The 14886-nt window shown below is 42.4% G+C and overlaps 1 protein-coding gene across 6 annotated transcripts in view; it reads right to left on the bottom strand.

Annotated features, from left to right (window-relative positions):
* Positions 1 to 14886, bottom strand: part of AIFM1 (apoptosis inducing factor mitochondria associated 1) — a 106022-nt gene that overhangs the window by 37288 nt on the left and 53848 nt on the right. For all 6 annotated transcript variants that reach the window (XM_072123659.1, XM_072123654.1, XM_072123656.1 and 3 more), the window contains 6 exons: positions 13890 to 13974; positions 11973 to 12049; positions 11773 to 11881; positions 11576 to 11683; positions 11399 to 11487; positions 921 to 1061 (listed from right to left, as the gene is read on the bottom strand). In XM_072123659.1, coding sequence (XP_071979760.1) covers positions 921 to 1061; positions 11399 to 11487; positions 11576 to 11683; positions 11773 to 11881; positions 11973 to 12049; positions 13890 to 13974 — 609 coding nt within the window. The remainder of the gene's footprint in view (positions 1 to 920; positions 1062 to 11398; positions 11488 to 11575; positions 11684 to 11772; positions 11882 to 11972; positions 12050 to 13889; positions 13975 to 14886) is intronic.

The raw sequence follows: 14886 nt of genomic DNA, 5'->3' as shown, positions 1-14886 counted from the left end.
TCAGTTGGCGTGCTTGACCCACCCTTTACAGTGGGTATTGCTGGCAAGTCTCATTGTTCTTGTGCTGCCTTAAGGACGATCAGGAATGATAGAATTTACTCACGAAATTCTCTTTTCCTGGAGTCCAAAGGCAGCACAAGGCTCCCTCCCTTCTTAATATGTTTGAAATTATTGCTGTTTAATATTACAAAGTGCCCATGCTCCCATGGGAGCTTATATGGCTGGGGTTAGCTCCACCCCATGGTGATTAGTCATTGCAGTGCTAACCTGTCTCTATGTGATTATGCCTAGGGACCATAATCTCATTGTTCTTGTGCTGCCTTTGGACTCCAGGAAAAGAGAATTTCGTGAGTAAATTCTATCATTTTGTTATCCTGAATAGATTTTCAAATCTTGTCTTCATGGGAATACCCCTTTAAAAAGATTTGTGGTATATGGTATCTGAAACGTGAAAGTTATAACATATAACATTAAAAAAGTTAAAAGTTATAACAAACAACGACATTTTTTGGCATATACAGTACTTTATAACAGCCTGTCCCCTGATAAAAAATAATCTGGTGACTGGTTCCCTTTATGTGAATGGGAGCCGAGCTACTGTAGGAGTGCCAAGAGTAGCCACCTTTGGCTCCAATAATCTTTAGGATCGGGCCCAACAGTACCATAAAAATGCCAGACTGGGGCCCAAACATATATTGAGGGCCTATCCAGAGGCCATCTCAGACAAATCACTTGCAGGAAAATTGCTATTTAGATCTTTGTGTGTTTATATCAATTAGAGTACTTGTATACATATAATCTTGTATACATTTTAAAGATATATTAAAACTGTCTACGAATTTATGAAATTTGGAGAAGGAATTAATTCTATGAAACCGGGTCACTAAAAAGAAATTACATTAAGATCGCGCAAAACTTACCACCCACACATTGTTGCGAGCCTGTAGTTCTGCATTAACTCTATATCCTCCAAAATCCCCATCTAGCTCTAAACCAGCAGATTTTGCCAGCTCTGTATTAGGTTCCAAACCAACTGCTGCAACAACATGATCTGTTTCAACCTAAAACATGAAAAGTAAAAAAAAGTTTAAAAAGGAAGAAAGTATACATTTTTAGAATATGTTTTTCTTATTTACTTGTCTTAATTCTTGTGATTCTCATTTTTGTTTTTATCTTTCATTAAAAAAAATTTGTAAATCAGAGTCAGATTAAATTTTCCTTTATTTTGATGGCAAATCTATCTAAAAGTAGAAAGCTTAAAAAGAAGCTGTCAAAAAAAATTGACCTAATAAACCACTACCAGTGTGTAGAAGCATTTTAATACCTTCTAGATCAAGTTCATCTTTCATGGCCTAGTGTGGTGGCATCATCCAGAAAATCAAGTTTGAAGCGAGTATAAATTGGTTGTATAGGCAGAGAATTTAAAACTGAATTCAAGCTCTTTTCTCAGAACATCGCCATCATTGTAATTGATAGACCTGTAGATCTGGTAAGTGATTTCTCTGGGTGCAGAAGTCCTGTGCATTTTTCTAATCACACGGCAGGAGGCATTCTAAGGCAGGGAGAGTTTGACTTCCGTGTCAAGCGCTCCACCTCCTTGTCTTTATACAACCAATTTCAAATCTCCCTACAAAGTTGTTTTTGTGGATAATGGAACAAAGGTGGGCCGTAAAAGAAACATGATCTGGAAGGTATAAAGTTGCAAGCCAACATACCGGTAATTATTTATTAGGCCAATTTATATTGACAGGTTCCCTTTAAAACACTGGAACCCCATTAAACCTGTAAACATCTATTTGATTGATCAGTATAACCTTTTTGCGCTCTGCGGCCAACAAATCTTTAACAGCTGACACCCCAGTGTAACACCCACGGTCAGAGTGGGCTCCGATCGGGGGCGTTTAACCCGCTAAATCCCGCGGTCAGCGGGAGGGGTTTTCTCCCCCTTCTTCGTGGGGGTGCCAATTGGTGCTATGGCAGCCCTGGGGTCCAATCGGCCGTGCCTAGAATACTCGAGTATAAGCCAACCCGAGTATAAGCCGAGACCCCTAATTTCAACACAAAAAATGGGAAAACCTATTGACTCAAGTATAAGCTGAGGGTGGGAAATGCATTGGTCACAGCCCCTGTAGCATACAGCCTGCCCAGCCCCTGTAGCATACAGCCTGCCCAGCCCCTGTAGCATACAGCCTGCCCAGCCCCTGTAGCATACAGCCTGCCCAGCCCCTGTAGCATACAGCCTGCCCAGCCCCTGTAGCATACAGCCTGCCCAGCCCCTGTAGCATACAGCCTGCCCAGCCCCTGTAGCATACAGCCTGCCCAGCCCCTGTAGCATACAGCCTGCCCAGCCCCTGTAGCATACAGCCTGCCCAGCCCCTGTAGCATACAGCCTGCCCAGCCCCTGTAGCATACAGCCTGCCCAGCCCCTGTAGCATACAGCCTGCCCAGCCCCTGTAGCATACAGCCTGCCCAGCCCCTGTAGCATACAGCCTGCCCAGCCCCTGTAGCATACAGCCTGCCCAGCCCGAAGAGCTGAAGAATAGCAGAAGAACCTGAAGAGGATACGAAGGACCCGAGGTGGCACTGGTGCATCGGAGGCAGAAGAGAACCTACGGGTGATGTCAGAAAGGTGAGTTTTGACTTTATTTTTTTAGTTGACTCGAGTATAAGCCAAGTTAGGGTTATACTCGAGTATATATGGTAATAAATCCATAAAAATGCTCATAAGCCCCATAACATATATAACGCTTAAAAAAGTCTAATTCATAACACAAACCCCACATATATAGTTTCACCACATATATAACAACCCGTAGAATAAAAGTAAATAATTATTGAACCCGCACGAGAAACACCGGCCAAATATTATGATTTTTGCCTTTTCAATCACACAAAAAATGCAATAAAAAGTGATCAGAAAACATGTACTTTGCAACAGTATCATTCTGGAGTACATGGAGTACGGTATAACCGCAAAAAAGAAGCCATCAACCAGCTCCATAGCCAGAAAAGTAAAAAAATGTTATGCCACTTGGAAGACAGCAATGCAAAAATTATAGATTTTTCCCCAAATTGGGGTTGTATTTTGCAAATCCCAGAAATCGTATTGACCCATAGAATAAAGATAACATGATTATTAGGCTATACGGTGAACACGAGGAAAAGAGAAAAAAAAAAAAGAAGGTCCTAAATTTTCAACAATAGGGGATACCAACCCCAAAGTGGTAACACTGGAAAAAGCATCTCATCCCACAAAAAAAAAAAAAAAAAAAAAAAAAAAACACATTTTATAGCTTACAAAAGGGGCCTATGAGGAAACTAAAATTCCTTCCCTTCCGTGTCTCGCTGTGCGCCCATAAAACAAGTAATGGCCACGTATCATAGTATCATAGTATATAAGGCTGGAAGGAGACGCAAGTCCATCAAGTCCAACCTTTAAGAATTAAATAAATGTTTTATCCCCATAACCCATGATATTTTTTCTCTCCAGAAAGTCATCCAGGCCTCTCTTGAACATGTACATAGAGTCCGCCATAACAACCTCCTGCAGCAGAGAGTTCCACAGTCTCACTGCTCTTACATTAAAGAACCTTTGTCTATGTTGATGGTAAAATCGCCTCTCCTCTAGGCGTAGAGGATGCCCCCTTGTCCTGGTCACAGGACTAGGTATAAAAAGATCTTTGGAGAGATCCTTGTACTGTCCGTTCAGGTATTTGTACATTGTAATGAGGTCTCCCCTCAGTCGTCTTTTTTCTAAACTGAATAATCCCAAATTTTTTAATCTGTCAGTGTATTCTAGTTCCCCCATTCCCCTAATAATCCTGGTTGCTCTCCTCTGCACCCGTTCCAGCTCTACTATATCCTTTTTATACACTGCTGCCCAAAACTGTACACAATATTCCATGTGTGGTCTGACCAGGGATTTGTATAAGGACAAAACTATGTCTTTATCATGAGAATCTATTCCTCTCTTGATACATCCCATTATTTTATTTGCTTTAGCAGCAGCCGCCTGGCTCTGGTCACTAAAATTAAGTTTACCATCCACCAATACGCCCAAGTCCTTTTCAGCTTCAGTTTTACTAAGTAATTGACCGTTTAGAACATAATTATACTTTTTGTTTCCATGGCCCAAGTGCATAACTTTAAATTTATCTACATTAAACCTCATCAACCATTTCTCTGGCCATCCCTCAAGCTTCCACAAATCCCTCTGTAATGCTAAAAAACCCAATCTGAGAATGTGCCATTAATGACGACCCTCTGTTTTCTATCACTAAGCCAATTACTTACCCTCATACACAGATTTTCTCCTATTCCCAGCAGTCTCATTTTATATAGCAACCTTTTATGTGGCACGGTGTCAAATGCCTTTGAAAAGTCCAGATATACAACATCCACAGCGTCCCCCAGATCCAGTCTTGAACTTACCTCCTCGTAGAAACCAATCAGATTAGTCTGACAGGACCGATCTCTCATAAACCCATGCTGACGCTGGGTTATAAGGTTGTGTACAGTGAGATACGTGTGGGGGGTTTCTGTACAATAGAAAAACTAATTTTAAGATGGGTTCTCTCTTTTTATCTTTTGGAAATGTATAAATTTTAGGGCTAAATGAAAGTATAACTGACAATTTGACAATTCTAAATTTCACCGCCATTTTGATGTAATTACTATGAAGATCTCAAGGTTTTAACAAGACCTCCGACTGCCCACATTAATGTAAAAGATACAATATTGGTCCTAGGGGGTTTACACAACCCCAACTCATATCTCGAATACCATTCCATAGACGCTGGACTTTCAGACATGACCAAAGTCCATAAAACAGGTATGGCACATCGGATAAAAACACAAATAACAATTTACGCGTTTCGGCTAAAAGCCTTCGTCTGATCTAACAAAACATTCTCACTAATGCTATTTAATTAAAACCCCTAACCATGGTCACATGACTGGTGGGAGGAGAAAAAAGGAGGTTAAAATATTAACCCATTAAAAACCAAGACTGCTTCTTATTAGTCATGAGGGGAAAGGAACATTACACAATGCTAGAGTATGACACACAAATATAGTTATGAAACTTCCAATAAATACAAAATGTTGGTATTGCACCATTGTATTTTACTGTCAACAAACAGCACATTTGGATATTATCACTACAACACAAATACAATGATCATTATCTCAGCTTACTAACTAGTGATAAGGTCATGCCGGGAATTCATTCCCCTAGTTTGCCTAGTGTCTAGAACAAAAATACAGTAGGATTCTCTATTAAGCAACTTCTTATGATGATCACCACCCCTGATTGTCTGCGGATTTTGTCCACCTGAGATCTGTAACATCCCCTTCATGTAAATCCCTGAAATGTTGTGTGAGGGAAGACACATTAAAAGAAAGATTAGTTATATCTGAAATATGTCGTCTGATGCAGGTTTTTACTGGACAGATGGTGCAGCCCACATATCGAATTCTGCATTTAATACCTGCTGCTAAATATACCACATAGGAAGAATTACAATTAATAAAAGTTTTGATGTTGAATGTTGCCTGTGTGGTATAGGATGTAAATGAATTGCCACAACAAAATGTGATCACACACTCGATAACAAACTAGAGGACAGATGTTCCCAAAGTGGTGCCTCTTTTAGCCACAAATCTTGCTCCCTGGGAAAAAAAATTATGTAAATCTTTGTCTCGTGAAAGTATTGGTAAGTATTTCTTGCTTATTCATTTAATCTCCCCAAATTATCTGCTATACTGTGTTACAAAAGTGGCTGGTTTAAATCTTGATCCTTGTATTGTGCGTGATTTGCCATTTTTGGAGATCAAAAGTGACAGTTTGGGGCTATAGTACTAAATTCATTGCATCAGCGTACCACAATGCAGAATAAACCTATTCTTTTAATCTTCCACCCACCACACAGACTTCTTCTACAAAATTGGATTTGTTGGAACAATTTCTTTTTGTTCTAATAAATTCCCCATAAGGGATGTTCCTATAGTGACATGCTTGGGATGGCATGATGTAGACATCAAAATAGAATTAGCTGCTACAGATTTTCTATTTGATAGCACTTCTATGACATCCCCTTTAATGTGAAGTTTTACATACAAAAAAAAAACAATATCTTGGTCCTATAGGTGCACCTGGACATTTTAGTCTCCATCAAACAAAAAAAATATACTGTAAAAGAAATTTGGTAGCCATAACAATGAATTCTTTAAGAATGGGGCTGTATATACTGTAATTGTTTAAATGTCTTTCCAAGATATGGATTCCCAGCGTGTGGGGAAAGGATGGGTACAACGCCACAACATTACAAGTAGCTAGGCTGCATCCATTCTCTGCCCCCAATTTTTCAATTATTTGCAGCAAGTGCCGAGCATCTCTAGCCATCCTCTTAGACACTCTCCAAAAGATCCAATCCCTGCCACAATAGGGTATAAGGGAGAAGGAATATCCCTTTATGGATCTTTGGGAGCGAGTGAGAAATAGGAATGGTTGGACAATCAATACACATCCTTCCTCCAAAGGCCTTTCAATGCAATGGTACATGATTGTGTAGGATTAGGAGTCAGTCTGCGGTAAGTCAGCATATCATCTAAAATGTCAAGGTTTTACTTTTTATAAAGTGTAGAATTCATGACCAACACAGAGGCCCCCCTTATCAGCTGACCTTACAGTTAAATCCCTATTGTCTTAGATCGGAATACGCTCCCGCAGTTCCTGTCATACTAGGTTAGCTTTTGAAAAAGAGGCAGTTAACTCATTCTCAACCAGCTCCTGGAATCTATCTAATTCAGCTGTTCTAGATGTTAAAGGATAAAATCCAGGATTACTTGCTGTGAAGGGTTTAGGAACACTATTATTGGCCTGGGCAGACACACAAGCTAATTGTCTGAAAACCACAAAATTTATCATCTAATAAGACAAACTGTGTATAGTTGTACCCATTAGATTGTCCATCCACATCACACTTCTCAAAAGCAGTATCCATACCAGCAAAATGTCTTTTCACAGTTATTTTGCGTGCCAATTTATTAACATCTAATATAGTATTAAAAAGGCTAAAATCCTGTGTTGGAGAAAAACTTAACCCTTTATTTAATAACGAAATCTCATCTTCTGTGAGGATATAGCTCGAGATATTAATACTAGTCATTTTCGAACCTTCCCCTCCTGTCTGGTTGTCATTTTCCGGCTTTCTTTAGTTGTGCTTTCAACCAGTCCCCCACCCCCGTTTTTTGAAAGGTTAGTTCCTTATGGAGTGGGGGTAGAGGTGTCCATGTTCCTCTGTCTATAATCACAGAATTAATTAGTTCACTATTGTCTCTTTCCTAATGTCTCTAAGTTTGACCATAAGAACATCCCTCACCTCAGCATATTGCATAAATTGGTCATAACCGAGGTTGTATTTAGTACAGAGTCCACAAGCAAGATCCAAATCCATGTAGGGGTTGGCCTACCCTATCAATTCTCTTTTCTCTTAACATTTATGAGATGGTCTGTTAATTGACCCTAGGGGGAAGGCTGGGTTGGCCCACAATGGGAGGGGTTTAGAAATGGTGAAGGATAAACATTTTTTCCTCATCCTCCAGGAAGCTATAGTGATTTTGCATATTATTGAGCATTTCGGCTCACATGGCACAAGTGACAGTGGCGAATGTAGTATGAGCAGAAGGCTGCTTGCAAATCATAAACCAAATAGGTGCTTAAATTTTAACTGAAACTTATTTTTTCTTTTTTTTTTCCCCTTGCATATCTTTTTCGACTGAGAGGTTGATTAATGAACTAATATGGGGATGGAAGCAGGTAAGGATAAAACTTGATTCCCTATATAAGAAGTATAAAGAGGGGGTCTGTCAATCTCCAACTTTAAACTATACTTCCTATAGACAATACACATCTCCTTGAATAAAGTTTACACGTGTTAAAGCACAACATTTATATACCCCCCACCCCGCCTCAATAAAAATGTCCAATATATCCCAAAGATCTTTTTCAGCAATGGAAGCTTATGCCTTCCTTGCTGAGACTGATTCAGAAGTGGAGGATGCCCAATTTCTTTATTTTTCCTCCTCCTCCTTCAGCACCAACTCTTCCTCAGGTGATGAGGGGCCCTCAAGAAGGCGCCCCAGGCCACCCCCTCGAGTTTACATGCCCCAAATTCCTGAGTTCGTGGGCAGCTGAGGAATTTTGAGACGGATGGCCCCACCGATATTGATTTTTTCAAATTTCTTTTTATCTGAGGATTTCCTAAATCTCATGGTATCACAGACAAATTTATATGCCCAACAATTTTTTGCACAAAACCCTGCTTCATCATTCTCTAGGTGGACCCCTGTAGATGCAGTAGAGATTATGAAGTTTTGGGGTCCCTTGCTCTTCATGGGCATTAAAAAAACAGAGGTTAGGCAATATTGGAGTACTGATGCATTCTACAGTACTCGAATTTACCGCACGGTAATGACACAGCCACGTTTTGAGGCAATTCTTACATTTTTACATTACAACGATAATGCACAATGACCACCTCAAAATGACCATTTATATAAAATTAGGCCCATCCTCGACCATTTTGGCACAAAGTTTGTCAAGGCATACACCCCTTTACAAAACATCTGTGTAGACGAGTCACTGGTACACTTCAAAGGCAGGTTAAAATTCCACCAGTACCTACCCAGCAAAAAGGCAAGGTACGGAATCAAAATGTACAAGTTGTGTGCGAGTACCACAGGGTACACCCACAGGTTTAGGGTTTATGAAGGAAAAGACACTTAAATTAGCCCTCCAGAATGCCCCCCTGTCCTAGGAGTTAATGGGAAGCTTGTGTGGGATCTGGTGCACCCACTTCTGGATAAAGGTTACTACTTGTACGTGGATAACTTTTATACCAGCATTCCACTTTGCCAATCCTTATGCTCCAGAGGTACTGTAGTGTGCGGCACTGTACCTCTGGGATCCCTTGTTAGGCAGCCACTTAGAAAGGGGGACATGAAGGCACTCTGCAATCAGAACATGATGTTGGTAAATTATAAGGACAAAAGGGATGTCCTTTTTCTGACCACCATTCATGGGGACTCCAGCACCCTCACCCCTGCACAAGGTACCACCACCGCTGCCCCCAAGCCAGACTGCATCCTGGCTTACAATAAATATATGGGTGGGGTTGATCTACCACAGGGGTCGGGAACCTATGGCTCGCAAGCCAGATGTGGCTCTTTTGATGGCCGCATCTGGCTCGCAGCCGGGGCTCCTATCCAGGTGCGTTACTACAGCTGTAGCAGCTGCTTCGCTGTCTGTCAAGACCAGGGGCCCGTAACTGGCTTGTGTCCCGAGCTTCTGTTGTGCCCCTGGCTGTAGTAATGCCCCTGGATGTATTCAGCATAGCAGCGCAGGGTACGTGGGGGTCACTTTTTAGGTTCTACTCCGTTTTGTACCACTAGAGCTCTCCAAATGCAGACCTGACACATGTAAAGGATTTCTGGGTTCTAAAAGACAAACATCACTCTTTCTCTCTACTGTGCACCCAAATAACATTGTATATGCACATGTGGGGCAATTCTACATATAGGAGAAATAGTCTATAGAGAAATGTTGCCAAGTTATAGCAAACATAAGGAAAATGTTAGTTATCAAGTTATTTTGGTGATATGACTAACTTTCCAAAAATTGTAAAATTTCGAATTTGGAAAAAATTGTTTTTTAATTTTCAAATTTCCATTTTTTTTCCATAAATAAATACTAAACATAGTGTGTGAATTTCTCCACTAATATGAAGTACCATCTGTCACGAAAAAAAACTCTCTCAAAATCACCCGGATATATTAAGGTGATCCAAAGTTATTACCACAAACTGACATGTCAGATTTCAAAAAAAGGGCTGTGTCAGGAAGGTGCAAAATGGCCAAGACGTTAAGGGGTTAAAAGTTGCATAGGATCAGGGTACAGCAGTGTCCAAATGATCTAGTGTTAAAACGCGTTGACCATTTGGACATTGCTGTACCACGATTATATGCAACTTTTAAAGAATGACCGTTTCCATGTTAGTGTCCACGTGCTAGACTCAAGTGGACTTTGGTCTGATGCTTATGTCTTGGCTTCGAAAAAGTGTTACTAACACCACTTACATTGGGAGGAGGACTTGGAAACGCAAGACACGTGGGTGATCTGGCTTATGTATTTTATTTTCTACTATAAAACTGCTCCCCCCCTCCAGACAGCTAGCACCCAACCCCCCAAGGTCTTGTCTCTCTCCTCCCTCAGACCCTCTCCATGTCTCACACAGAAAACTCCCTAAGTCTCACAAAGCAAGCTCCCTGGGTCCTCCATCCTCCCCTAGAATCCCACCCCAGGTATGCCCCCTCCTCCTGGTTACACCGCCCATGGCCCGGCAGTAGACAGGGAGCCGCCGCCCATGGCCCGGCAGTAGACAGGGAGCCGCCGCCCATGGCCCGGCAGTAGACAGGGAGCCGCCGCCCATGGCCCGGCAGTAGACAGGGAGCCGCCGCCCATGGCCCGGCAGTAGACAGGGAGCCGCCGCCCATGGCCCGGCAGTAGACAGGGAGCCGCCGCCCATGGCCCGGCAGTAGACAGGGAGCCGCCGCCCATGGCCCGGCAGTAGACAGGGAGCCGCCGCCCATGGCCCGGCAGTAGACAGGGAGCCGCCGCCCATGGCCCGGCAGTAGACAGGGAGCCGCCGCCCATGGCCCGGCAGTAGACAGGGAGCCGCCGCCCATGGCCCGGCAGTAGACAGGGAGCCGCCGCCCATGGCCCGGCAGTAGACAGGGAGCCGCCGCCCATGGCCCGGCAGTAGACAGGGAGCCGCCGCCCATGGCCCGGCAGTAGACAGGGAGCCGCCGCCCATGGCCCGGCAGTAGACAGGGAGCCGCCGCCCATGGCCCGGCAGTAGACAGGGAGCCGCCGCCCATGGCCCGGCAGTAGACAGGGAGCCGCCGCCCATGGCCCGGCAGTAGACAGGGAGCCGCCGCCCATGGCCCGGCAGTATATATACATTGAGCCCCCACACATGGCCCGGCAGTATATATACATTGAGCCCCCACACATGGCCCGGCAGTATATATACATTGAGCCCCCACACATGGCCCGGCAGTATATACAGCACAGCCAGGGATCCAAAAGATATAGCTCCTAGAATTCAGGACATATCACATATCTACTTGGTCATTGAGGTGTCACCCTGGGAGGACATATGAAATACATCTGTGGCAGGGAAAGGGTTGTTAGGGTGTAAAGAGTATGAGTTTCTCAAAGTGGTGAAAGGCCCTTCATCTTTCAGTGAGAATACATAAACAAAATACTGTGAAAAATAAGTAATTCCAAAAAAACAATTACACAGGTCACTAAATATTTGCCAATGGATTGTAATACCTGTCTTCCATCCTTGAGAGAAATATGTAGCTTCCCGTTTTTGTAGCTGACAGACTTTACAACAGCATCAGATATTACATTAACACCCTCTAAACAGGACAATGAAAAACAAAGAAAAATTACATACAGAACAGTTAAATAAGAAAGACATGTTTTGTGATAAGGATCCAAACTCACCCCTCTTAACTTTCTCAGTAGTCCAATGACTTAAATACTCAGGAAGAACCTTTCCCATGTTTCCACTTTCAGGAAACATCTGAATAACTTCCAGATTTGACCGCTGTGCTGTAAAGATGTTTAGTACAGGTTAGGTCCACTAACACTGCTCCAAAAAGAAAATAAAAAGCATAAGAAATATCTTATTTCAAACTCACCTCTCCTCCCCAAGGCACAAGCCAATTCACTTCCAAGGAACCCCCCCCCTATTATTGTAATAGAGCCAACTTTGCAAGAAAGGCGCTCTAAAGAACGAAAATCTGATATCTACGACAAAAAAAATTTAGTGAAACATCAGAACCTAGTAAAACATATCATTAAGTCATCTGTTTTCATTTACACAGATTGATAAGCATACCCTTCTGAATAGTGTGGTTCTCTGCTTCACATCCTCACTAGCACGTTCTATGGCAGGAAGACTACGAGGGGTACCTCCTGAAAAGTTAAAAATAAACAAGTTTATGACATATGCATCATTATACAAATAAAATTCACACAATGTAAAAAACACAGGGGACATGGTTAGACTGATTGCATATAGGACCAGAAGACTGCATTGTCAAACTGCTCAACTTCAAGGGGCCACATTCGTAACCAGCACCCTTGACATGCTAAAAACTACAGTACAGCACAAATTCCACCCGTGAAAATATTTAATACTACATTTGTACATTAACTAATACAGCCCACAGAATACAAAAACAGTGCCAAACCACTGTAAAGACCCTAGAGCAGAGGCATAATACTGCAGACCCCCCAAAGCAGATGCATAATACTGCAGACCACCCCCTTCCCCCAAGCAGATGTATAATACCGGAGATTTCCCAACCCCAGAGCAGAGGTGTAGTACTTGAGACTCACAAGAACATAGGTAAATCATAAAGACTCACCCAGAGCAAGTGATAAAATACTAGAGACGAGACCCATCCCCCCCCCCCCCCACACAAGAGAAGGGGGTATAATACTAGAGAACCCCCAGAGCAGACGTATAATACTGCAGACCCCTGCTGAGGAGGCACTTATACTAGAGACCTTCCCCTCCAAGAGCAGGCACTAATACTAGGGAGCCCCAAGAAAAGGCACCAATACAGAAGAGCTCCAAGAGAAGGCATGAGAATACGGGAGAGCCCCCACAGTAGGCACTAACACAGGAGAGCCCTCAGAAGGCACTTATCCTGGAGACTACCAAAGAACACACAGAAAATAAATTAAAAACCAAGTGCTCACCTGTCCAGGCTGCTCTTCTCCTCCCAGTTTCTCTGCCCTGGCATCTTACCCTGGCTGCATATGTGGCGAGTAAACATGACCTCACCGTTCAGGTTCCCTCTTGCTTCGGACGCTGCACTGCTCTGTGTTCAAACACCGGCACATACAGCCAACGTCAGAAGCCATGGCAGAGCTGTAGGTACTTGCTAATGTGCTCCGCTCTACCAGTGATGACAGCGCTCATTGATCTCAGTGTGCCGCTACCCTGTTTTTAAAGGAAATCTACTACATGGATGCAGCTTCCAAACCAGGCACACTTTCATGAGGCTCACCCCAACATGCAACATGATCCGTTCTTTTGAGCTTTGTTTAGAAGCACTGCATCCAGGTGTAAGATTTCCTTTAAGGCCCAGATCATATCCGGTTGCCATTACACGCTCGTTGATCTTTTGGCAATCTTCCATTGTCCACAGACTTCTGGTTACGCTTTTGTTATTTATCAATTTATGATTTTGGGAAGAGAGTTTGCAATGATTGGCAGATTGAAAAACCCTGGCTCAATAAACCAGTATGTTGTCAATCCATTGAATAGCTTTAGATCATGTTTCTTTCATGACACAGCTTGGTGGCATCATCCAGAAAATCATCTTTGATGCTAGTTAGATGTATAAAGTCAGGGAGGCGGAGAGTTTATCATTGAAGTCTATCTCTCCCTGCCTCTGAAAACCTCCTCCCATGTGATTGACACCATATGCCGGACTTTGGGAGATCTGATGAATGATGTCCCTGGATGCAGCACCATCAATTACAGTAAGAGGTGCATTTGACGTAACTGGGTGCAATTGACTTCAGTGGTAAACTCTCCATCTCCTTGACTTCATAAAAGTTACATCTCACTTCATAGTTGATGTTCTGGATGATAACACCACACCAGGCCATGACAGACAGGCATGCATGCATCGGGAGGCTCCGCGCTAGCCTGCTCCGCGCTTGTTATCTATGTAAATATGAAATAGTAAAAGAAAAAACAAAACAGAAAAAAAAAAATAAACACAATAACACACAGTACCTGTGGCGATCAAGCACTTTTCATACGAGATATGAGAACCATCATCCAATTTCGCCTTATTCTCTCGTACATCTAAATGTACTACCTAAAGAAAGAAAAATTTCAGAGTTGTAAGCAACATAAAGCAACATTATTTGCTGTAATTTAGTGCAGGTGCATTCAGCCTGCTAAGCCTGGTTCTCCGGACTGGATTAAATCACTTAAAGGCGTATTCTGGAAATATGAACTTGTGATATAAAAACCCACAATGCTATAAATAAATGAATACTACAAACTGAATGTCGATAATCACAAAATGGAGCTTATAATAGTTTGCATTTACAATTTCAAAATATTTGGAGCTTTCTTAATTAGGCGTAGTTATCTCCCAGATGGCAGACACAGAATACTACAACTCCAATTAGCCCTCAGTAACAGCTCCTCCCTCTCATACTTCCCTGCTCTGTTACCACAGTACAGGCAGTCCCCTACTTAAGGATACCTGACTTACAGACAACCCCTAGTTAAAGACTGAGTCGTCTGCCCACTGTGACCTCCAGCAAAACTCTCTGGAAGCTTTATTTTAGTCTCAGGCAGAAAGATCAGCTGTAAGGTGTCTGTAATGAAGTTTTATTGATAATCCTTGGTCCCCTTACAGCAAAAATGTTGAAAATTCAATTGTTACTGGGAAAAAAAAGTTTTCTCTGGAGCCACAAAAATATACAGTCCCGACTTACATACATACGAAAAAACCTAAATAACCTATCTTGTACGTAACCAGGGGACTCTCTGTAATGGCAACAGACTGGCCTGCTCTGACCACAGTAATGGCAACCAAAACAACATTTTTCTCTCACTTACTATATTTCTGTCATCATAGATGTATGGCGTCTTGTTTTTTTGGGATGAAATGTTTTTAACAGCACAATTATGGGTTTCATATGTCCTATAGTTAAACTTATTAACCCCTTCTGTGCCCAAACTGGTTGGTCAAAAAAGAGGGAAAGGAAAAAAAAAA

Source organism: Engystomops pustulosus, chromosome 9 (assembly GCF_040894005.1).
Source record: "Engystomops pustulosus chromosome 9, aEngPut4.maternal, whole genome shotgun sequence".
NCBI lineage: Eukaryota > Metazoa > Chordata > Amphibia > Anura > Leptodactylidae > Engystomops > Engystomops pustulosus.
The sequence above is the reverse complement of the archived record's forward strand: the minus strand, read 5'-3'. Positions and strand labels throughout refer to the sequence as shown.